At 30.0% G+C, this 26,105-nt stretch overlaps 3 protein-coding genes across 5 annotated transcripts; 1 reads left to right on the top strand and 2 right to left on the bottom strand.

Moving 5' to 3' along the window:
- Positions 1-500: 500 nt before the first annotated feature.
- LOC105163829 (putative inactive purple acid phosphatase 27) lies at positions 501-12,792 on the top strand. 2 transcript variants are annotated; one of them, XM_011082319.3, is made up of 13 exons: positions 502-961; positions 1,449-1,536; positions 4,024-4,290; positions 6,976-7,087; positions 7,551-7,665; positions 8,627-8,759; positions 9,459-9,646; positions 10,047-10,233; positions 10,334-10,401; positions 10,956-11,055; positions 11,160-11,348; positions 11,591-11,671; positions 12,600-12,792. In XM_011082319.3, the coding sequence occupies exons 1-13, from the start codon at positions 552-554 to the stop codon at positions 12,657-12,659; spliced, it is 1,998 nt and encodes a 665-aa protein (XP_011080621.1). In that variant the 5' UTR covers positions 502-551; the 3' UTR covers positions 12,660-12,792. The 2 variants fall into 2 exon arrangements, with proteins under 2 accessions (XP_011080622.1, XP_011080621.1); XM_011082320.3 differs by lacking the exons at positions 11,591-11,671; positions 12,600-12,792 and having other exon boundaries at positions 501-961; positions 11,142-11,278.
- Positions 12,793-15,171: 2,379 nt separating this feature from the next.
- Positions 15,172-16,940, bottom strand: LOC148787914 (uncharacterized). Of its 2 annotated transcripts, none has more exons than XM_088881919.1 (2): positions 16,824-16,940; positions 15,172-16,304 (listed from the first exon to the last, which is right to left on the bottom strand). In XM_088881919.1, exon 2 carries the CDS (start codon positions 16,239-16,241, stop codon positions 15,372-15,374), a length of 870 nt encoding a protein of 289 aa, XP_088738045.1. In that variant the 5' UTR covers positions 16,242-16,304; positions 16,824-16,940; the 3' UTR covers positions 15,172-15,371. The 2 variants fall into 2 exon arrangements, with proteins under 2 accessions (XP_088738045.1, XP_088738044.1); XM_088881918.1 differs by having other exon boundaries at positions 16,789-16,898.
- Positions 16,941-20,146: 3,206 nt separating this feature from the next.
- LOC105163831 (uncharacterized) lies at positions 20,147-21,134 on the bottom strand. Its single transcript, XM_011082322.3, has 2 exons — positions 20,773-21,134; positions 20,147-20,314 (listed from the first exon to the last, which is right to left on the bottom strand). The coding sequence occupies exons 1-2, from the start codon at positions 21,089-21,091 to the stop codon at positions 20,298-20,300; spliced, it is 336 nt and encodes a 111-aa protein (XP_011080624.1). The 5' UTR covers positions 21,092-21,134; the 3' UTR covers positions 20,147-20,297.
- Between the last annotated feature and the right edge of the window lie 4,971 nt (positions 21,135-26,105).

Here is a 26,105-nt window from a genome sequence, read left to right as displayed (position 1 = left end):
CTCATAAGAGTAATTTACTCATTTAAAATATCATAAATAGTGAGGTAAATGCTATCTTTTCTCATAAGAGTAATTTACTCATTTACAATATCATAATGAGCAAATTGCATTAAGCTCTATTTTACTCTAAATCATATTGTATCTTCTACTACATTTAATATATATATACATATACACATACTACTATGTGTACAAAGGATATCACTACTAGAAAATGACTTAAAATTTGACGCTACCGAGCTAATTAGCAAGAAAAAGTTTTTGCTAATTGCGTTATTAATATAAATTATTTAATATAAAATTGACATTTATCAACAATATATTTATTAATTATTAAGTGCTATTCAAATTAAAATAAATCGAATAGAAGATAAAAACATTCAACCGGCAATACCTTTACAAAAACTCCAAAAAATCAGCTTCTCTTGTCCACACTCAAAGTCCACATATATATATATATATATATATCCCTCCTAACAATTATTATTAAAAACCATAAATATTTGAAATGTGAATGAAAATACTATCACAATCATATTTGTGTATAAGTAATGTTTGGTGCTTCGACACACACCCCATTCATCATAATTAAAAAGTCTATCACCTCTCTACCCCTCCCTTTTCTCTTCATCACCATGCCAACTGCTGCATTTAGGGTTTTCAGATTTTTCATGCTTGTTTTCATCATCATTGTGAAGACGTCGTCTTCATCCCTGTCGGAAAGCCTGCTCCGGAGCACCATCCACCTCCGCAACCACACGGCCATATCGGAGTTTCGTCTTGTCAACCGGAGGCATTTGATCAACTGCCCCGGGAACAACCCGTTTCTCCAAGTGAACATCAGCTCCGTCGACGGCCACACCACCCTCTCCGACGATGAATACGTGACGGTGAACATCACCGGAGTTCTGCTCCCTTCCACCGGCGATTGGGTGGCCATGATCTCACCTTCTCATTCCAAGTACGCATTACTATATATCTATACTTTCATATAATTGAACGGCACTCTTTCACCATCTCTCTCTATATATATATAAATATTTTTTGTGTTATTTTATTTTTTTAATTATTTATATTCTTCTTTTCTCAATTTCCGTATCTTTTTTTCTTTCCTCTTCTTCCAATAGTTTGCCATAACTTTCTTCTATATATTTTCTTAATTTTTTTTATTTATTTTTTGAATTTAAAATTAATTATACACACACATTTCAAATATTATACCATATATAATAGCATCAAGAATCCATATTGGCCTATTCTAACTATTTTCAAACGTTTAAGACGGACTGAATTTCGTATTTCAATTCCTATTGTATTTTGTATTTTATTTTTTTATATAAATACGATTACGTGTATAAATATGATATTATTAATTTTATCAATAAAAAAATATTATACACGTGGCGTATTAATTCTTTAAGTCCGTTTTGTTGTGGGGGGTTTTACAGTGTGAAAACGTGCATAGAGAATGCAATAAAGTACGAACAGACGGGGGATTTTAGCAGTCTTCCTCTTCTCTGCCACTATCCTGTTAAGGTGAGACCACTTTGCGTCCAGTTATCTCTGATTATTACATAATTAACGCAAAATTATCTGAACTATTTATTAAGATGAGGAGATTTTTAAACTATATTATATATATATAATTACGTGTTGATAGAATATAGCTCGCTTAAAATGCCCCTTATTATGTTTAATCATTTCTTCCACAAATAATTGTTTTTTATTTATACACATTTAAAGTTAATTCATTTTATCAATTTTGTTCGGTTATTTATTTACATTCAATTAAATAATACAATAGAAAACTAGGGATAATTATACTCCCCTATGCTGAGATATAGTGTAATTACATATAAACCCCATGTGGTTTGAGAAATTACATCTAGCAGTTCCGATGTTTGCTTCCTCTAACAATTAAATCCTTCCGTTAGTCAAAATTCATTGATTTGTCGATATTAACAGAAAATTGAATGAAAATTGATATTTACCCCCGATTGACTTATTACTAATTTATTGTAGCTCAAATTATTTTTTCCGACTAAACTACCCTTATAACAGTGAGGATATACCTCCTTACATGTATTAATGCGAGAAGACATATGAGGGTAATTTGATCATAAATCAGTAATAAGTTAATTGGGGGTAAATATAGAATATTTTTTTATTTTTTTGTTAATATCAACAAATTCGGTGAATTTTGACTAGTGGACGGACTTATTTGTTAAATGGAAACAAACCTTAGGGATGCTAGATATAATTTTTTAAATACAGGGGGTATACGTGTAATTACACCAAACCTCAATTATTCCGAAAAAAAAAATAAACGTCCACACGTACCTACTGGGTGCGTTTCGATCGTAGATGTAGCATAAAATCTACACAGTTTATCAAAAAGAAACCCCTATAATACAAAAAAATGCAATTTTGATTAGTGTATTGATTTTCGGGGATATATTTTTGATCCTGCGTGAATTGATTTTTGCAATTTAGTTCTATAATACTTTAAGACTTTGTCAATTTTCATCCTTTTTCAACCAAAAATTAACTGAAAATATGACTTGTGTATGACCCAATTAAGCTACAATTTCAGTTCTGTAACTTATGTGACGTTTTCATTTTTAGTCCTGTAAGTTATAAGAGTTTGCATTAATTTTTTGTCATGTGCAAATTGATTACAGGACTAACGTTGAAATTTAAGTAAGTCATATGCAAGTCTCATGCAATTTTTCAATAAAATTAGCAAAAAAAATGACTAAAATTATCAAAATTGTAGAGTTACAAAGACTAAACTACAAAAATCAATTCATACAGAATAAAAAAATACCACATTTCCTAAATTTCAAGACTAAACTTACAATTTTTTTCCCTATAATAATTATTTGGGTTGACAGAAAGCTTACGGATTATAATATTCTTAAATATTATATTTTATTTTATTTTTTTTTTATAAAATAACTTATTTATCCCAATTGGTATGTCAATAAACTCTTATTACACACATTTAAAATTAACTCTGGAGTAATTATTCATTTGATTTTTCAACTATTATACTTAATTAAATAAATATAATAAAATTTTATAATATGTTTTCCTTTTTTATTTTATTATAGTCATGCTTTCGGGATCCACGAGGTATATATGTTATTGAGAATCACGTAAATGCAATTATCAACTAACAACCTCTCCCAACAGTTGATTTGGTTGATCATTTAATTAGTGCATGTGCATTCTTGTTGTATATATTGGTGACATTTATTGTCCTTCACCTACACCCCCAAACCCTAAATCTATTGCCCCCACATACCATATCTAATTCATAAAACGTCACCTCAAACATTTCTTTTATAAAATAAGATGCTTATGAGATTTAAATTATTTTAATTTTTAATATTTTAATCTCACATTATTTAAAAATTTAAGAATAAATTAATTATAGCTGTATTATTTAAAATTTGGCATACAAATACCCTCGTGATAAATTATAACATACTAGTCAATATACCTGGATAATTAATATGGGACTACTCATAGGCACCCTTTGCTGTACCATTGCCCACTTTGGGACTACGGCCCAATTGGTGCCACATGTCATTCAATCAATGACCCCAATTATGGGTCTTTGGGTCAAATTGGGTGGTTCGATCCAAGCCAATCGACAGAAAAAGAGGCGGGATTCTATTCCTTTTATGTGATTTTCCTAACTGCTAAAGAAAAAAATACAAGCAACCCCCCTTAATAGCAATCTCTTTGTATTTTTTAAAATAAAGCAATTTACCTCTTTAGGTAAGAAGGTAAATCGTTTTATTTTAAAAAGTACACGGAAGTAATTTACTCTTTTGCAATATCACAGATGATAATTTACTCTTTTGCAATACTATAGGGGGTAAATTACATTAAGCCCAACTTCTGAAGGGGCAAAAGTGGTATTTTGCTTGTTTTTTCGTATTGAATTTTTAATTATTTCTTTTTTATTTTGGTGACCAAATTTGCTATCCTTTCTTTATGTTCATGAAATCACAGGCACAATACGTGAGCAACGACCCAGATTACCTCAATTGCAGCAAGAAAGAGTGCAAGAAGTATGAGGGCCGAAAATGCGTGAAAACCACGTGTGGAGCTTCTTTATCCTTTCATGTCATCAACATTCGGACAGACATCGAGTTCGTGCTGTTTGGTGGTGGATTTCAGACACCCTGCATTTTGAAAAGATCCCTCCCGGTGGCCTTCGCCAATCCAAACAAGCCCTTGTATGGCCACATATCTAGTACAGATTCCACCGGAACATCGGTATGTATGTACCACCCACTTACTATACATACGTGCATACACAGAATTAAATGCAATTTACTTCTCTGAAATAAGTAAATATTTTTTTGTGAAAAAAAAAAGCTAGTAAATTATTCCTTATATTTTAAAAAATGAAACAAATTACCTCTGATCAATGGTTTAGATAGGGAAAAATTTACTATTTTATTTTTCATGGAAATTTTTTGACTCATTTCACATATTTCAGGGGGATAAATTGTATTTTTATCCTATTTATATATTTTAGCAATACGTGGCATTCTCGGTGCTAGCTAGTTTAAAATATATATATATTATTTTTATAAATTAAATAAATTTCATCATAAAATAATACTTTAAAAATATAAATTCGAGTTGGTGACTAACAAAATTATACTTTTACGGAGATTTTCGGTAAAGTTTCTTTCCTTTTTTCTAAAGCGTTTCAAAATTTGAAACGAGTACAACTTTTTCTATGTATGGAGGATCGTAAAACTGGATGAATGAGACCAATTTTTTTGTTATGTTGACAATACCTCAAGTTAGTTTTCTTTATTATTATTAAAGTTATTGTTATTATTATTATAATTATTATTATTATTATTATTATTTTGTATGTGGAATGTGATGTATTGATATGTATATTTTATTTTTATTTATAATATATTTAAAATATAAAAAAATATTTATTGTATACACGTAGAAACATCATGGTACGACAGCTAGTAGATATTTATTTATTTATAGAAACGATATTATAAAAGGAATAAAATATTTATTTATTTTTCGTCGTTTTTATAGTTAGGAGAGTAGTAATTAGAATTTAATTGCATGAAAATTGGACACCCTCTTTTGCCAATTTCTTGAAGAAAAGGTAACTATAGATATAAATGAGACAACGAGTTTTATAATTGACAAATAACCATCTAATTAATCAAACAACTGTGACGGAATACCAAGATTTTTGTTGAAGCTTTTGATGCATTTCCACTCATTAAAAATAGGGATAATTCTATTTTCTTATTTTAAAATTTAATGTAATTACATATAAATTTTTTATGATTTGAAAAATTATTTTTAGTATTTCTGACGTTTGTTTTCGTCCAATAAATAAGTTTTCATTAGCCAAAATTCATTTAATTTATTGATATCTGCAAAAAAAAATTAATGAATCTTTATATTTATCCTCAATTGACTTATTCTTATTACATGTCAAACAAATCTTTTCTATCAAACTACCCTTATACATCGCCACATGCTAATGGGTGTAAAGAGGGTATATATTCGCATTTACAATGGTAGTTTGGTTAGAAAAGATTTATTTAACCTATGATAAATTTGCAAGCCAATCGAAGACGAATATGAATTTTAATTCAACCTAAAAAACTTAAAAGAAAAAATTGAAGTGTTTAGAAAAATAATTTACGTACAATTTTATCAATAAATTATAGAAATTAATAGTGACTTATTTTCACTTTAGCTTAAATCAATTTAATTTAAACAATACCAAACAAAAACACTTTTTTTTTTAATTTATTTTCAACATTTGCAAACATCCTATGCGTTTTCGAACCCCAAGCATCTGTTGGTGATTGTTTTCTTTTGTATTACTTTCCAGTTGTCTTTATATTTATGTTTTCATATGAAATTATCTATTGACAAGAAAAAAACTTACACCATTTTTCAAAATCCTAATTTTCATCTTTCTCTTTTTTTTCCCACAAGAAAAGTAATTAATTCTTTATCAATTAAGGTTTGGAAATAACATAAAGTTTTCAACTACGTTTTCAACATCACAATGACATGAAGACATCTTATTCTCAACTTTTTGGACCACATTTCCATAATATGTCTTTAAAAATACCTCCAAATAAGATTAGGAGTTCCCCAAGAAGGAAAATTCAGTAGTCAAAATCTCTAACCAAAACTTGATGTTCATGTCTTCTACATCAGTTGTATATACCTGCAACTTTCTTAATGGCTTGACGTTTAAATTTATGTATTTTCTAAAAAAATAAAAAAATTTATTGACTATAGTTTTATTAACTATGAACTAAAATCATGATATATAATTATTATTAACTACGGTTAAATAAAAATCGATGTAAAAACTTACGGTATCCACCATAAAAACGATTTTTGTCATGGTCAATGTTTTAGCTACACTCTCAAAAATCACGGCCAACAATCATTGTGTGACCATAATCAATGACTATTTTATTTTAATTATGACAATTAAGTATGGTTAAATGTCAATTTTTTCTAGTGGTATGAGTATCTGTTTTTACGCCAAATTTGTATTTTTCGTTCCATAATTTATTTAGACCATGTTCACTTTTAATCTCAGTCCTTATGGGATTTTAGAAAATTTTCACTTTCAGTCCACTTAATAACTTCCTTTAGAAAATTGACAAAAAAAAAAAAAAAACGTGCAAATCACGCAGTCGTTTCTCTCCATTTTGGAAATATAATAGCTAGGTTACTCGTACGTGATTTTTTCTATCAATTTTTTAATGGAAGTTGGCAAGTCCACTGAAATTGAGACTTTTGGCGTTGTTCGACTATTGTTTAAAATTTTATAAATAATAAAACTAAAAATATATTAAAGATATATTATGGGAGGAAAAAATACCATTTCCATGTTCTTACATAGAGTGTAACAGATGATGTTGATTGGAATAATGACAGATGAGATTAACATGGGTGAGTGGAGATGAAAAGCCTCAACAAGTTCAATACGGAAATGGCCAGAAAGCCAGCTCCTCAGTTTCTACATTTTCACAAGCTGACATGTGCACCAGTGAGTATTTTCACATGTAAATATCAAATTTTTAATTTGTTTAGGACAGTCTAAACTTTTAGACGATACAGTTTTCTAACATTTAACTGTTTGAACTTTTAAACGAAGTGATCATTTAACATGATATTAAATTCATGCCAGTCGATTTTATTGCCACTCATTAATAAAAGAAATATTTTACATGCAATATGTTAAAGTATTAATATTAAATGATTCTTCTATATAACAATTTAAATTTTTAGATGGGACGGTCATCTAATAAAGTATTTCAATTTTTTTTTAATGTTGAATTATTTGGGAACAAGAAAAAGGAGTATCATTTTATGAAGTATCTGCTTTTTGAGCTGGATTGGATACATATATTGCAGCAAACTCGTGTTCGGTTTTTTTTATTAATGCTGCCAAATTAAATGTTCTGATACTATGATGTTTTGTAAATTTCTTGATCAATTAAAACACACAGGTTCCCTGTTAGAAAGTCCTGCCATTGATTTCGGGTGGCATGACCCTGGCTACATCCATTCAGCAGTCATGACAGGGCTCAATCCTTCCTCCACTTACTCCTACAAATATGGAAGGTATACTACTCTAACTTCCTAACATCACTCACAAACAAAATATTTGACATCATTTTTAGTTATATCTAATGTTTCGTTCTTGTTGTTATAAATCAAAACGAAAAAAAAAAATTATATTTTTTTTAGGTTGGGTAAAATATTTTTTTGATCCCATAAATTAAGGTCAGGATTTGTTTTGGTACCACACTATGGCAGATGATGCTTTTAGTCTCATAAAAACTCAAAATTATATTTTTTTAGTCCCAAAAAATGTGATTTTGGGTCTTTTTAGTCCCCGAATTACGTCTTTTTAGTGTCAAAACCACAATACATGTGACTTTTTGGAACTAAAAATACGTGATTATGAACTAAAAACGACACCTACCATAATTGTAGTACCAAAATAAATTCTACCCCTATTTTATAATACTAAAAATATATTTTGCCTTTTTCTAGTGACTAAGAAGTACTAAACAAATTCCTAAATCCCCAACCAACATAACAAGGGATATATACTTAAGCCACAACAATGTCTCGAGAAATTTTGCTTCTACGTACATTTTAACATAGGAAACAGTACGATTTTCGTCCCATAAGTATATGCGGGTGAGTGGCATTTCTGGTCCACTTAGAATTTATTTTGGCAATGAAACAAAAAAAAATTTTTTTAAAAAAAAATAGCACATTAAGGACATTTATCGCCTGGAACCTTCACGTGACACACACGTGATATTTTTAGATAAAAATTGTAATTTCTGAGGACACCAAAAGTTTCAATTTGCCGTTATTTTCTTTCATTGCTGAAATGAATTCTCAGTGAATATAAAAAACGTCATTCCCTCATATTTGTAGGACGAAAATTACAATTTTTCCTTTTAACGTATCACGGGCAAAAGATAAGCAACCATGATTTCTTTTGCTGGATTTATCGTGGATTGACATTCCACCAAATATGATTGCTGGAAAAGTATTTGATGCGCAGTGATTCAGTTGGATGGAGCGATGAAGTTACGTTGAGAACACCACCTGCCGGGGGATCGAACGAGCTGACGTTTCTTGCTTATGGTGATATGGGAAAGGCTCCTCTTGATTCCTCTGTAGAACACTACATCCAGGTACATAAACACTGCGCATGCAATGTATATGTTTCCACCAAAAATGTTTGGATAATTTTATTTTACACCCTCTAACTATGCTCAAATTATAGTATCCGCCTGCATTATTTGAATAATTACACAAACATCCCCTGTCGATGGTGTGTTCTCATTATCGCGACATTGACGGGCAGTCATGTTTTTCTAGGGATATTTGCGTTTATGTATAATGCTTTCAATTCAAATAAATAAATAATTTGACAGTGAAATCATTCAAGAATTGGGGGTGATTTTTGTAATTTAATCACAGATTAAAGGTTGTTTGTGTTGTGTAAGAATAGTAATATCAAACATGACAACACTAGAAGAAATATGACTGACTCTACATTGTGGTTATCATAGTTAAAAGTAAGAATAAAGGTGGCGGATACTAATTAACCATGGCTGTGCAACGGCTACTAGCTGTGGTTTCTGCAAACGAAGCCAAAATATTTACTATAACTAAAAATCGTGACAAATATTTTGGCTATAGATAAAATCATGACGAAGGTTCATTAACGGTAATCAAATTTTAAATTTTCATATCGCATCTGTCTGACGGTGATAGATAGTATTAACTTACTATGAGTTTTATAAAATCATAGTGATTTATAGCGTAGAGAATGAACAATTTTTTTGTAGCGCTTGATCCTTGTGTTGCATAATTAACTACACATGTAGCCGGGATCCGTATCAGTTACCAAAGCAATGGCCGATGAAGTATCCTCGGGCAGTATCGACTCTATTTTCCACATTGGAGACATCAGCTACGCCACAGGATTTCTAGTCGAATGGGACTTCTTCCTTAACCTCATCAGCCCTTTGGCCTCCCAAGTTTCTTACATGACGGCCATCGGCAACCATGAGAGGTACTGTCGTCTATTGTCTGAAATACATCTTTTTATCATAACCCTTTTTATATGTACCGATTAAGATGAAAAAAATGGCATTTTTCGTTCTATATTTTAGGTCAATACATTTCTTTTGTCACATTTATAGTCATTTCGTTGTTTTTGAAGGAAAAAGCCATGTACTTACGATGTGTCCGGGAGTTGACAGCACATGTCATTTTCTATCAAAATACTACTAGAATCTGACAAAATTACCAAATTAAAGTGGAAATTTTTATAACTAATGGGGTCATTAATAAGAACGATGACTAATGGGATAAAAAATGTACTGATCCTATGCTATTTCCCCGACTAAGATGCATCATGCATTTGAATAAGTTTCGTGTCGTTGATACTACTTATTCTATGGAATTTTCAGGGATTATGTGGACTCAGGATCGGTATACATAACTCCAGACTCAGGCGGAGAATGCGGAGTTCCTTATGAGACTTACTTTCCAATGCCAACAGCAGCACAGGATAAGCCATGGTATTCTATAGAACAAGGGAGTGTCCATTTTACTGTCATTTCCACAGAACACAATTGGTCTGTAAATTCAGAACAGGTACTTTATTTGAACTTAATTAAGCCTGTATAGATTGCAGGCTCATAGCTCTCTTTTTCTTGTTTGTTCTATCTCCTTATAATAGTTGTTTCATGTGCAGTACGAGTGGATGAATAAGGACATGGCTGCCGTAGATAGAACAACAACTCCTTGGTTGATTTTCGCAGGGTAAGTTGGATCGATTTCTCTTGAAGATTTGGTTCCTCGATTTAAGTACGTATTTGTTGCTACAATGTGGAACACGTGCGAATATGAATATGAGACCCACATGGTCGATGGAGCTCTGACACGTGTTTGAGTAAGACCAGGTGCCAACGTAGATAATTAGGATTAAATGTACTTTTTTTTTCTATATATAATTTAATTAGGTCATTTAATATTTTCGTCTTTTAACTTTTTAAGGTAGAATTTTGGTCTTTTAACATTTAACTTTATTGTCTCTGGCAGTAAACTTCTCACTTGGAAGCATTTATTCCATAATTAAAATTTCTATCTTCTTGCACTTGGATTTTTAATGCAATTTCACATACATATACATACCACGAGTATAAAGCATCATTAATTTTATTTAATAAAAAATTTTATATACTTGACATGTATACGTAAAATGAAATAGAAGATGCAATAGGAATTATAATAGAAAATCCGGTCCATTTAACTTCTTGCACATGTTGCATTCTCTATGTTACGGTTTCCTAATATATTTGGGCATGGCCTTATAGGCACAGGCCGATGTACACATCCAGCCCTGGACTGCCCATTCTGCCCAGCGTTGACAGAGACTTCGTCGACGCTGTCGAGCCCTTGCTACTAGCAAACAAGGTATACTGCATGACCAATGATTTCATTTCATTAGTACTAGCTGTAGAACATCGTCTTCCTTAGTTGATTTCAAATGATTATGATAGGCAATATACATGCCCTAGGTTGATCTGGCTCTTTTCGGGCACGTTCACAACTACGAGCGGACCTGTGCCGTTTATCAGCAAGAATGCAAAGCAATGCCCACAAAAGACCGAAACGGAGTAGACACATACAATAACGCGAACTACAGCGCACCGGTTCACGCTGTCATTGGAATGGCGGGGTTTACATTGGACAGTTTCTCCACGAACGTAAGGCTCTTCTTCAACAAAGGTTTCCTTTTTAGACAAATACCCATTACAACTGGCATATAATCGATTCGATCAATAAGTTTATAAGTAAGACAAATACCTTTCACATTTAGTGTGATCCGAACTCATGATCTTGAACTTATTTATGTCACCTCAACAGAGGTTGATTGCCCACATTTTATGCATAGAAGTGAGATTGTGAATTTAATTGGTTTTGACATAAAATTGCTTTGATGTTACAGGATAACAGTTGGAGCTTGTGCAGGATTTCTCAGTTTGGATACATAAGAGCGCATGCGACCAAGGAAGAGCTTATAGTCGAGGTCAGTTTATTTGAATTTCCTTGTTAGATTCTACCAAGGAAAAAAATTATGGTTTTAGTCCCTTAACTTAGAATGAATGGTATATTTGGTCCTACATCAAGTGATTTTCGTAATTATGTGACTTCAAAATTTTGGTAATTTTGCTCTAATGCGAATTGATTTTCGTAATTTAGTTGTGTATCTTCAAACTTTTAATAATTTTTGTCATTTTGGTTTGTAAATTGTATGTGACCTGCAAATGACCTAATTGTATTGTAATTTTAGTCATGTAAATCAATTCGTGGAGGACAAAAAATTTCAACCTCTAAATTACAGACTAAAACTGCAATTTAACTGAATCATGTACAAATCAAATTAATGCAATCACAAGTATATGTTCAAGCACTCCTTATCAATCATGATTCATGTTTATATCAATTCGAACAATAATTCGATGGATTTGATTATGACAAGTATGGAACAAAACAAGGGATGAATTGGTATTAGTTCGAAAGAAAACTAAAAATTTTCCATTCAATTTTAATTTCAGACACGAATTTAAATTAAAGGATTATAACATTTTTTTCCCCTCCTTTCCATTTGCTCATTTTAAAGATTTATTATTAATTGACGAGCTATAGCTATTGCACCCTACTGAAAGAATTATTGAAATGAGTTCAAATGGAAAAAAAAAACAAAAAATCTACTAATAAATGAGTATCAAAGCGGAAAAAATTAAAATTGTCAAAATTTTAAAGTCATAGGACTGTAATACATTCGTACAAAATCGAATATTGCTCTCTTAAATTATGAAACTAAAATTATATTTTTTCCTTGTAGGAAATATAAAACGCTCTATATGTCCAAGATTGATCGAGCAGCTATAAACTTTTCTTGCTTTCACACTAAACTCTTATTTCCAGACATAATTATTTTTTGTTGCATGCAGTTCATAGATGCCGAGTCAAGAAAGGTTGATGACAGTTTCCGGATCACCAGATATAGCTAGGCAGGCAGACACAGCGTTGAAGACAGCCATTTAAAGAAGGGTTTAAATGTAATTTAGGGTCTGTCACATGTGAAATGCATAAAAAATTCTATGAAAAAAATTAGTAAATTATTTTCTGTATTTGAAAAATAAAGTAATTATCTCCCTATCAATGATTTAGATATGAAATAATTTGCTTCATTTTCCAAAATACAAAGAAATCTAATTTGTTATTTTTTTTTTACAAGAGATTTTTTTACTCATTTTTCATATTATATGGGGTAAATTACATGTTTCGCTTTAAAGAAGCCAGGGGCCGATCTGTACATTGTGTTATCTTACATCAACATGAACTAGCGTAGAACTTGTGCTATGCTCGGATATATATCTTTTTCTTTTTCTAAAATCAAATAAAAAAATTTTATAATATATGGTGCTATAAATGAATCTTTTACACAAAATATAATTTTCATTTCTAATGAATAAAATATAGCAGTTTTGAATAGATAGATCAGCTTTTTACATATATCTAACCCTATATAAAAATAAAAAAAAGGAATTAGTTAAATATATTGTTTCTTTATATAATTCATCTTCCTCATCAACTTTATTAAAGTACATAATTTAAAATGATTTAGAGAGCAAGAATAGAAACTTTTGTTAATAAGTTAAAAGAAAGACAACTAAAAGGGTGGAGGCAGATGGAGGATGAAAGATTATCTTGATCGAGAATAAAGGAGGTGTGCAGAGTTCCGACCTAGGGGGTCGCCCCCTCTATATATATATGTGCAGTTTTTCAATAGGAACACCTTCAATTCCTCTACAGAGACACCTTCAACAATCCAAAAATTACTTTGCTATTCTTGCTGCAATAGTCAACTTGGATTCTGACCATATTTTGCTCACAAAATTCCTATTTTTATCTCAATTTCTCATTATCATTTATTCTTTAATTATTTATTTTTAAATTCGGAACTAACTCTAGTGTCGGAGTGCTAACATGTTCTTTTGCAGGTCCTAGTTCTCAAATTCTTTTGCTTAACCAACCCAAGTCCATTGTCCAAATTTAAGATCGTTGGACCCATGCTAAAATCATACACATCATACTAATAAGATTTTTTTATAATTAAGCAATTCAATTATAATCTTGAATAAAAATTTTTATGAATAAAAAAAAATGTATAATATATTTAAAATGGAGCATGTTTCAAGAGACTATGATCATTAGGTAGGATAAATATAAATTAATTAGTTATTATGCTGGTATAAGATTTCGGTCCATGATCCTTAGGTAGGATAAATATTAATTAAATTAGTTATTATATTGGTATAAAATTTTGGATATACACAAAGTAAATATTTAATACATTTAAAATACTATTAGATAATTATTTAAGATAAATACAACTTAAATTAATTATAATATTGGAGATAAGATTTTAGATAAATATAAAATAAATATTAAATATATTTAAAATAATAGATACTTCTAACCAATAAGATTTTCTTTATAATTAAATAATTCAATTATAATAGAGGAGATAAGATTTCGGATAAATATAAAATATATATTGAATATACTCAAAATAAATTATGCGTTTACCAAATAAGATTTTTTTCTTGATAATTAAAATATCGTGTAGATGATTTTGTAGATAAATATGAATTAAATTATTAATTTAAAATAATGAGATTTTCTAACCAATGAAAATTTTTCTTGATAATTAAAAAATTCAAAATTATCATAAATTAGTAATCGGTCAAAATTGAACCAAATTGGTCAAATTTCGTCGTGCTATAGAAGCCACCAATTCCACTATTTAAACAATGAAATAGGATGTTGTACCTAATAATTTATTGTGTTTGAATCGACAAATTTAAAATCTTTACTTCAAATTCACAGCTATAATTAGTCTATTGAACTGGTTTAGATAATTCTATACTGTAAAGGATTTCAAATTCTTGAATTCACATTTTGCACTATATTTTGTAATATAATGATAAATTTCATATCTATTTAATATCAAGTCATTTGAAATTTTTTTTCTATTTTTTTTTAAATTCGAATTTTGCCATCCCAATATGACCTTAGAGTAAATACGGCTTCAAGCGTATTTGTGAAGCTCATTACAATTAGAAGAGCATTTTAAGTGCTAATACTGCAAAATATTTTTTTACAAATAAACTATTTCAGTTATATATATTATAAATTACCCTATATATATATATGAGTATTACATTGATACTTCTTGATATTAGATTAAATTATAGGAATATTCTTACAAATTTTAACCATTATCAAACTTCCTTTAATTAATATTATTTTAGTTTGAGATTATGTTGTTTTGGAGGTGGTGTTCCAAGATGAATATTACTTGCCAACATGAGTGACGGTGATAATTTTTTGGAGTGGTATTCCAAGAGGCATAAATATGCGCTTTATGCACTGTTTGTGGGGTATTATATTTTGTTGTTATCTGTAATATTGTCTCATTATTATATTTGCGTCCTATTCAAGACATTTATGGAAGTGTTATCTCAAATTGGTGTACAATAATATTGGCTAATCTGTATAGAGAGTTGCGTACAATATGGCAGAGAGAGAAAATCAATATAGCTAGGCCAATGCAAGTGTTACAAATCTAGGCATGGTTTCATATTATAACCCTCGCACCGATTCCCTTCAACGATCTGTTAGATTTACGTACAAGCCTAATTGACGATAAAATCATCCTACCTAGGAAACTTCTGCACAGAGTTTTCCCGAGTTCTATATACCTCTTCTCTAGCCGCCTTCAAAGCTTGCCAAGCCTTATGATATGAAATTTCAAAACCAAACCAATCTTTCACATTTTGCTGGACATACCTGATATCATATGTTGGGTCTTGACAAACCATATCAAGCAAATATGTTGCAATCATATTCTTTCCTAAGTTACGATGGCCAACAGAACTCTCATTCATGAGGCAAGTATGCGGTCCCGCGTACCTGGTAATCTTGAATAACCCCATATTGGATTTGTATATAGCTCGTAGCATCCAATTACATCCAGTCTCTGCATCATATTTGCATACAACCTTCCACAATTTTGATGAGCTCTCGAGCACACGATATTCTCGCCTTGCAAAACGTACAGAGAAATCTTGAACACTTGCTTTTAAGTGGTCTTTACTCTTGAAAATCATTCCTAATGCGAGCTCTCCAACGTTCGAGTCATACGGGTTACCCCAATTACCAGTAGGGATATCGATCGAGTCGGCAGGTACCTCTGGATGTGTTGTACTGAAAAATAGGATAACCGGATATAGAGAAGGTGGCTCCGATGTGGCAGGCATGTTTAAATCAAATACCTCTTCTTGGTGGTTTGTCAACCCATTAGCATTACTATCGAGCACATCCAACATAATTGGAATGCTGACTTCATCATCATTATCAGGATTATCATCATTTGGACCTTCTGCTTCAACCTCATCTTGTTCAAAGTCCATTGGATCTTTGTTTAATAAATTATCGACTTCAGGGTCAATGTTAACATGCTCATCGTCTTGTTGGTTGTGTGTAGAAGAACCTACATAATCTTCATTTATCCCAAACCTTCCCATCTCATTAGATACTATTGGCAAGCTGGATTAATCTGATCTTGATGACATTGATGTGTATGTTTCCTAATTACCAACAAAAGGATCATCCGATACAATATTATAACAAACTTTCTCTGTTTCAACATAAATATCAACAGTATTATATCCACTCACTGGATTGAAAAAAAAACTACACATCCCGATCTATCTTAATTGGCAATACTATGTCTCATCTTCGAGCAGCATTATATGTTGTATATTTAAAATATATTTGTAACTGAAAATCATTGCCAAAGTTCTTAATATATAATCGACTGTAGTTCAACAAATATAATACTACGACATATTTTCATATATCCAACTGGAGGCCGATCATAACTCACACAATCATATGAATCAATTAATTTTCTTCGACCTCCAAAGTATATAATAATGTCAATACTGCTTTGCTCCATCATATCTTCACAACATAATACAATATGCATAAAAAAAAAATGAATTACTAATAATATCATAACGAAAACAGCAAAATGAATAAATATAACAAAATTTAATACATGAAACTTACAATACTAGTTCCGACAGCAAAAATTTTCAATTCACCTTGTCAATCTTCAACCTCTTTTCGAACAAGTGGATGAAATTTTTTTCGAACAAGCAGATAAAATTTTTTGACACGATGAGGACGAAAGAAGGGGTATTTATAGATGGAAAAACGCTTATAATTCAAACGGACCAGTCAAATCTGATGAGACGTATGCATATGTCCCATCAGCATGCAAAATGGGACAGACATTGTCTGTTCCATATTCCGTTGAACTGCTGAATTATGTCAGCGTGTGCTGGGTAAGTCAAAATAACCCTAACACTGAAGTTTTTATTTTTATTTTTTTTTTTGGAAAAAGTATTATTTTATGTTTAATTTTAATTTTAATCTGATAACTATGTCCATTTTTATTTAGGTCCAATAACTTACGAAATTGTTTGTTTTTAGTCCTTTGGTAGATTTTCGGACAATTTTATCCCTATGCAACTTTTGAAATGCAGTTTTAATCCATACGCACTAATAGGGGTAAAATTGTCAAAAAAATCTGTCAGAGAACTAAAATTAAGCAATTTCGTAAGTTACTGGACCTAAACAAAAATGGACATAGTTATCAAACTAAAATTAAAATTAAGCATACTTAACAGATCAAAATAATATTTTTTTCTTTTTTTTAAATGCAGAGTTTTATTAAAAGTTCCTCAACGGCAATAGTTTTGTAATTTTTTTAAATATTATTAAAATAATTTTCACAACAAAAAGGGACACCACGCTGCATGCTTTCTGATGTACGTTACCGGCATGCATGCAGCGAGGTCTGCAAGAATCAACACCATTCAATGGCCCTGACGACATCGAGGCCATTGAATGAGATGGGTCAATAGCATTGCTTGCAGCCCTGCATTATTTATTTAAAAAAGAATTTCTGATTTTTTTTTAAATTTAATATTTTTTAAAATTAATTACATAAGGGATAAGTGCACCTCTCTTCCATAAGGTTTGATATACTTACACACATACCTCTTTTGGTTTGAAAAATTACTTTTAGTATCTTTAAAATTTATTTTCATCTAACGAATAGGTCATTCCATTAATTAAGATTCACCGATATTAACAAAAAAAATTGAACGAAGTTGATATTTATCATGATTAATTTATTATTGATTTACTGTAGGTCAAATAATTTTTTTTTCCAATTAAACGATCTTTATAACGGTGAATATATACTTCCTCGTATGCATTAATGTATGGAGATGTATAGGGGTAATTTGGTCATAAAAAATTTTATTAGACCTGCAATAAATCAGTAATTAGTCAATAAAAGATAAATTCAAATTTTTATCCCATTTTTATGTTAACGTCCGATAAATTTTTTACTGATATGAACTTATTTGATAGACGAAAATAAACTTTCGAAGTACGATATATAATTTTTCAAATCATAAAAAATTTACGCATAATTATACCAGATAAAAAGAGGAGATCGTAATTATCCCATAACTTAAATTATTTTAATAGTATACAAAAGTAAATTTGAGACTTTTACAAAACTACTGGAAGTCGTTATTTCAAATGACGACTTCCGAATTTTTTCTATTTTGATGACTTGGAGTCGTTTTTCGAGTAATGATTCTAATTCAATTCTTTTTTTTAAATCAATATAGTGGAGTTTTTATTTGGAGTACGACACTATAAATTATTTAAAACGATTATTTATTAACTTCAAATATATTTTTAATAATGTAATAAAATGTTTAATTAGTTTTAATAGTAAATTATTATTTTTTATTAAAACGTTATGTAATATCATAGTTTGTAAAGAAGTGGAAATATCAATAGTGACGGACTTTATGATAAAAGAATAATTATTTCAAAATATTTGAATTAATATTATAAATTTTAATAATATCCCACATTCACACAAATTTTAACATTGTCTCCTATCATAGTTTATTTTAAATTAATGTACATACCAACAAAAAAAAGTTATTGAAGTCCTGGGACTGAAACATTATTATAACTAGTAATTTGCGCGCACTCTCTGCATGTGCATAATTTTTTATATTATTTATAATAAAATATTCAAAAAAAATATTATTTAATAAAGTGTATGCAAAATAATAAATTAATATTAGATCCTCAAAAAATATATAATTTTTTCGTTATAGTTAATTATCATGATTAAAAATAAAAAATCATATATAAAATAATTTTTATGTCGATAAAGATAATCAAGTATGAAACGAGCCAGCAGGACTGGTAGGTAAGAAAAGAAAAATACCTCAACCAACACCAACGACGCACCAGTGGACTAGAGAACATTATTAGAATTTGAAATTTTTAATAATTTTGTAATATTTCTATTCTTATATTACCAAGACACCTAGAATTAATTGGTTTTGTCAATTCTACAAATTGTAATCTTACCTGACATTTTTAAATAATAGAAATATTTAATATATTATTAACAAATAATTAAACTTTCATTATATTATTAATATTTTATTCTCAAATTAATAACTAATCAATTTTACATACATATATAAAAATAAATAAGTATGTTGAATTCGTTAATTTTGGAGTTATTTGAAGAATTTTTTTTTTTTAATAAACTGAAGTCGTTTCTGGAATAAACAACTGCAGATGTATTAATATAAAAAATATTTAAATTTTGACAGTAATAAATATTTATTGAAATGATTCGTTAAACACTTATATTGATATTTCAGTCGAGTAAATGAAACTCTAATTATAAAAATAGAAGACGATAATGGCTTACTAGAATTCTTGGACTCTGAAGTTGGTTATTCTAATAAGATGGACTGATCACAAGTACGTACAAAACAACAAGCTCCAAGATTCTCAAAGACGTCAAATTCCTTTAATGTGCCAAGACGGAGTCGTATAAGACAAGATAATGAAACTAATTGTTAATCACATGTTTTTTTCTTTTATTTGTCCGTAAAAGTATACATAGTTAATTAAATAAATTTACACAAACTAGCGACTGCAAACCATTAATTGCAAAATTACAATTTCGGCTTCCAAATTTCCATTTCACTACCAGAAAATTGGTCAATACAAACCAAAAAAAAAAAAAAAAAATTAGCATCAAGCTAATTAGCAATTAAATTCTCGTTCCTAATCTAAATTATTTAATATAAAAAATTTACTTAGTAATGAATTTAACAACAAAAATTTACTCCCTAATAAATTTATCAACGAAATCGAAAATTTTACATGCTATTACTAACTAGCTCAAATCAAATGTTCTTCGTGACTATGTAGTGAGTCATTTTCTTGTAGTATTTCCAAAATAATTACAAAATCAGAATGTGGAATGAAGTGAGATTAATCAAATTAAATCCAATAAACACAAATATTTGTAAAATACAATCACCCTTCTTCATTAGAAAACCATACGTACATCATGATACAGAAATTCATAATCTGCAAATTAATACTCTTATTTTCGATATTAAACATCGACTAATTTTGAGCATCGACGCATTATTCCACAACGATTTCTAGCTTCATGGAACGGTATAATCTGCAACGTATGAGAATCAATAAAAGTTATAAGTAAGCAAATTTGCAAAAATACGTACGACGAGAGTATGAAAAGTGCACCTAATTGAGATGATCACGTACACTTTTCTAATCATTTTAATAAATTCTGGTCAATTATATTCTCAATGAGGGAAATATTTAAATTACACGACAAAATCCCCCCAAAGTGTAAAATGCAAAACTTTTTCTTGCATGACTAAAGTAATGAGTAACCTAAAAATTGTAATTCCTTTTCTAATGATATAAGTTTGTAAGAAAACAATAGGTAAGATTATGATGGAGAAGGTATGAACAAGTCATATATATATATATAGGGTTAAATGCATATTATCCCTATGATATGTGAAATGAACAAATATCCCTGAAGAAAAATAATTATAGCAAATTACCTCTCCTATAAAAAAAGATATTTAGGCTTTTGGGTTAATTGTTTCTTACCCCCACATTTGGTTCCATGTGGTAATGGTTTGCCACAAGATGCTACAACAAACACCGCTTTCTCCATGCTGACTATTCTTTCGACCTCAGGAGGGATGATCTCGCACATACATGGAACATTGACAGTTTTTACAACATTACAACATTTTTGAGACGGGGTTTCTTGGGGCCCCGACTTTTGAACATATCTCGCACATTGTTCAATAAGACCTTGGAGGTCTCCTTCGCATTGTGCGGATACTACAGTAATTGTGAAGGCGATGACAATTGTAGAAACTAGGGTTAGGTATATCGTGAAACCGATTGTTGAGGTTGCCATTGCTCGCTCTCGCTCTTTGTGTTGTGTATGCTTAGCAAGCTTAGATCTATATAAAGGGTAGGTAAGAAGGAGAGGGTTCACACACTCCATGTTGGTTTGCTAGAAAAATGACTAGGATATGTACTTTATGACATGTTGTTGCATGTGAAGTTGATTCATGAGATTTGTGATATCACCTTCGGTATCTCAATCGTCCTTAGTCATAATATCTTCCTTATAACAAGCTGATTTTGAGCTAAAGGGTTTGTGAAAAAAGTAAGATAAATTAAAACCAACTCTTCACAAGTTTGATATAATTATAAATATTTTCTCAGTATTTTTATTTATTTTTGTGTTGAATTGATTAAAATTCCCTTGTGGATTATGAATTTAATTTTACTTAATTTTTTAATTTTTTTATGGATTAAATGGATAATTTTTACAATTTTTAAAATTAATTAGTCCATCCATCTCGTCAGATTTTTTATAAAAAAAAAAAAAATACAGTAAGGGTAAAGTTGACAATTCCAAACCTCCACCCAAAGATTATAATCACATCTCCTGAGATTTGTTATGAATATAAATAATTCATTATTGATTAAAGAATTACAAATACTCCCCTGATTTTAACGTTTGTCTAACAATGAGTCTATCTTGTTAGCCTCTCACTACAAAAAAATGCTAAATTTGGCACGGGCTTAGGAACGAGTTTTTTAACATTTGGAACGGTTCAGAATAGGATAATTAATTTGAACCGGTACTAGGAACTGTTTATGAACAATTTGTATTCCGTCGCCGAAGACAGCGTTACAAAAATTTAGGAATGATTTACAGAAAATTGTGCAAAAATAGGCACGGGTATAGTAATACAGAGTGCTTGACCATTCCTAATATTACAATTGAATATGAGAATATAATTTATTTTATTGAAAAGGTTTGAATAAAATTAATAACGGTTCGACGGAATAATTCAGTATGAATTTAGGAACAGTCCTAATACTACTTGTGAAAGAGTTTTGGAACTCATGGTATTTAAGATGGGGATATATTTAGGCACGATCTTAGGAACTGTATCCTTATGAATTGGAGATTGTATTTGGCATACATTTAGGAACGGTCTTGATAATTTAAAAATACTTTTGTGAAACGTAGTTGAAACGGTCCTTCTAATACTGTTGATAAAATTTTGGAATTCATTGTATTTATGAAGAGGATATATTTAGCACGGTCTTTTAAATTGTATGTTTATGATACTAGATATTATATTTGACATTCATTTAGGAATGGTCTTAGGCAATTTAGGAATACTTTTTGAAATTTATTTAGTAATTGTGTACATGTTTGGAACAGTCATATTTATATATGTAATAAATTTTAATAAATAATTTAATTTATATATTGTAACAATTATTTTATTTAATTTTTTAAAATTGAAAAAATAAAATAATGGAATGTAATAAACATTATAAAATATAAATAATTAATAAAAAATATTAAATTATTAAAAAATATTGTTTAATTACATTTTTTTTAAAAAAAAAAAAGCCTAATCTAATTCCTCCATGTCCATATCCTCCTCGTTCGTGGACGGGAGGTCTATCGGAGGCTCGGTTGGGGCTGGGGTGGTAGTGGAGGCCAGCGACTGTGATGGTCCCGCAGTGAAGGAGCTGCCCCTATTTCTTCTATCATCGCCATCATGTCGACCATCACCGACTCCAGCAGGTCGATGCGGTCCTCCATTGCAGGGTTTGTTTGTAGCAGTGGCGGTGGCGATAGGGTGGTGATGGTGATGTGTAGGTTCGACGGGCTGTCGCGTGGGCCTTAAAACCAAAGCCGAATACACGACCCTTGTTCTTGGCCCCAACTGCAGCCAGCCACAGTTGGTGCTCGGTCATCGCATATCGCAACCACCGTCCACCTTCTTTTTGTAGCATCTGGAAATTAGCTCCATATGCTAGTGCGGCCGATTGAATGCTGCCTCCTGTAGAATATCAAAATAATTAGCATAATATTTATAAAATAATGATAAAACTTAAAAAATATTTAAAAATTCTTAGCAACTTCCTCTTGTGCATCTCGATAATTTTATGTTTTTTGTGTTTTAGTTTTATGTTCAAAATGGGAACCATCACCAATTTTTTACCGGCATGGCGAGCAGTTACCGATTAAACAACCTCTTAATGCAGCCTTCACACAATTTGAAATAGCAGGGCTGTCTCAAATTTGCTAATAATGGCATTCAAACTTAACAGCTAAAATCAAAAAATAGTTTAAAAAAATTTAACCATCTGTTGGGCGAGAGGGCAGTGACGATGCTTGTGTGAAACAACTCCATGTTCACTCTAGTCTCCATAACATTTCACACACAACTTGAACTTGAACTTAATATTAAAAGTTTATTTTGATTATAAACTTCCTATATACATATCAAGGAAATACGAGTGTAACATACTCACCTCACACACACCTTATATTCATATCAAGGTTTCTTTATTTCCCATCATATTCCTATGTTGGATATCTCAATTCCTTACTTCTAATATATGGATTTAACATGTAATTTTAATCCAAAGTTACAACACAAACAATAAAAAACTCATAACTTTACTCACATAAAAAATATATGTTTCGAGCAGGTTTTTCAATAAAACAATTAAAAGAGAAATCATCAGGATAAATTTTAGCAAAACAAATGAGCATTTGACGGTCAAATTTGGCAAATAAAGTTCTCGAGTCAAGACATGATATTTTCTCAATATTTCTAAAACTAAACGCACATACAAAACACGAACTAGAGTTATATGATGAGAACCCCAACGCGTATCACTTGGCCTAGCAAAATTAGTCTCTTGATGTTTGCCTCTTCTTGAAAAAATCTCACGCTTTTTAAATTTGTCTACAATCTTCTGATGATGATTTTGAAGCAATACATCTCTTCTTTTACATGAAGCACCCACAATATTCACAATCATAATAATATAATTGAAAAGGTCACAAACAACCAAAATATTTTTTACAACAGAAACAACCACAAATTGCACTAGTGGGCAAAGTAATGGATTTTCCTTTTCAATTAGTGTTTTCAGACCATGAAATTGGCCTCTCATATTTAAGGTACCATCATATCCTTGCCTCTTAATCTAGAAATAGATGAACGATAGCGTGCAAACATACCGTCTAGAGCTATTATAGAAGGAGATAAAGTATCGCTAGCATGATCCACACCAAGAAATCTTTCAATAACTTGTCCTTTTTTATTCACAAACCTCACGTTCATAGTCATCGCTCCTATATCAACACGAAAAATAATAAATAAATATCTCTACTCTCACTAATAATATTTGACATTGTTTTTATTCCACAAGCTCTCAACAAATCTTTTGTATCTGTGAAGAAGTCATTTGATTATTTTCTGGTGCATTTTTATTAACTACTCTTTGAACATCATCAAACCCTCTTCCCATAACAATTAAATATCTCCAGAAAATTTTTCATATTTTGGAGGTGACTGACGCATCATGACCACGAAAAGCAAGGCCTTGCATCAATATATAAAAGTCTCACATGTAAAACGGCTATAACTCGAGTTCGATAAACTTTCTCCGACTTTTGGACACAAGATAAAAAAATACATGAGATACACTCTGTCTTTGGTTCATAAAATTCTCTACTTATTGTCTTGCATAATCGTGACCACTATCAACCCCACCAACATGTTCTTTAAAGGCATCGGTTGCCCTCTTCTAATTGCTAAAGCCAATCTTTGAAAAAGTATCACCCCCATGATTTGCACTTTTTCCTGGTTGTTTTAAAAGGTATATACTCCAACCAATCATTGCTTTTCAACCACGCAGCTCTAAATCGCGTCTATTCATTTTCTTATTATTATTTTTTTTTTTTGAAAATTTGGTATCATTCATTGATAAGCACCTTTTAGCAAATACTCTCTCCTAACCCTATCTCTAATTGCGACATCAATGTCATAAATTGATTTCAATGTCATTTGAATTAAATTAATCACGACTTCTTTTTTGTGTAATAGTACTTTTAGAACTAGAAATATGTATTTTATTGCTTTTGCAGGCGATATAGCAAAAGATCCACTAAATTTTGCGGTCTCTTAACAACAATATGTTCCCTTCTATTTAAATACAATATGACAGAGACCATGATTCTTAGGTGATTATTGAAGACAAATCGGAATTAAATTAGTATCGTAATCTTGAAAATAAGATTTTGGATAAATAAAATATAAATATTTGATATATTTAAAATAGATGATGTTTCTAACCAACAAAATTTTGTCATAATAATTAAACAATTTGATTATAATTGTCAAGATAAGATTTTGGATTATAAATTAAATATATAATACTTAAAATAAATCATGTTTCTTAGAGACCATGATCATTAGGTAAATATTTAAGATAAATAAAAATTAAATTATTTATAATATTTGAGATTAGATTTTGGATAAGTACAAAATAATATATTTTATATGTTTAAAATATCATTAGGTAATTATTTAAGATAAATACAAAATAAATTTTTAATATTTTTAAAATAAATAATATTTCTAACAAATAAGATTTTTTCTTGAGATTTAAAACAAAATATCAAAATATTTAAATAGGTGATGTTTCTAATTAAGATTTTATTTATAATTTAAATTTTTTTTATAATATTAGATATAAAATTTTGAATAAATACAAAATAAATATGTAATATATTTAAGTAGAATGATGTTTCTAAATTCTAACCAACAAAATTTTTCTTGACATTTAAAAAATTCAAAATTATCAAAAATTAGTATTCCATCAAAATTAACTTAATTTTGATCAACCATTATTTAGATATATAGATATAGATATTTCTATGTTACTAGATTCATATAATATATTAATCCCAATTCAATTAATTCCCTAAAATTCCCTAAAATTCAATTAATCCCAATCAGACTTAGGCATATTTCATCAAAATTTCACAAATTAGCTAGAAATTCACATATAAAATTCACAAAAACTAAAGAAAAATG

The sequence above is a fragment of the Sesamum indicum genome, linkage group LG6 (assembly GCF_026168435.1).
Source record: "Sesamum indicum cultivar Baizhima isolate 11 linkage group LG6, ASM2616843v1, whole genome shotgun sequence".
Classification (NCBI taxonomy): domain Eukaryota; kingdom Viridiplantae; phylum Streptophyta; class Magnoliopsida; order Lamiales; family Pedaliaceae; genus Sesamum; species Sesamum indicum.
The sequence above is the reverse complement of the archived record's forward strand: the minus strand, read 5'-3'. Positions and strand labels throughout refer to the sequence as shown.

Coding starts and splice junctions, on each gene's coding strand:
- LOC105163829 (XM_011082319.3), top strand. CDS start 552: ATGTTTGGTGCTTCGACACACACCCCATTCATCATAATTAAAAAGTCT. Junction 4,291..6,975: donor CAGATTCCACCGGAACATCG/GTATGTATGTAC, acceptor GAATAATGACAG/ATGAGATTAACATGGGTGAG. Junction 10,402..10,955: donor CCTTGGTTGATTTTCGCAGG/GTAAGTTGGATC, acceptor ATGGCCTTATAG/GCACAGGCCGATGTACACAT.
- LOC148787914 (XM_088881919.1), bottom strand. CDS start 16,241: ATGGGAAGGTTTGGGATAAATGAAGATTATGTAGGTTCTTCTACACAC.
- LOC105163831 (XM_011082322.3), bottom strand. CDS start 21,091: ATGGCAACCTCAACAATCGGTTTCACGATATACCTAACCCTAGTTTCT.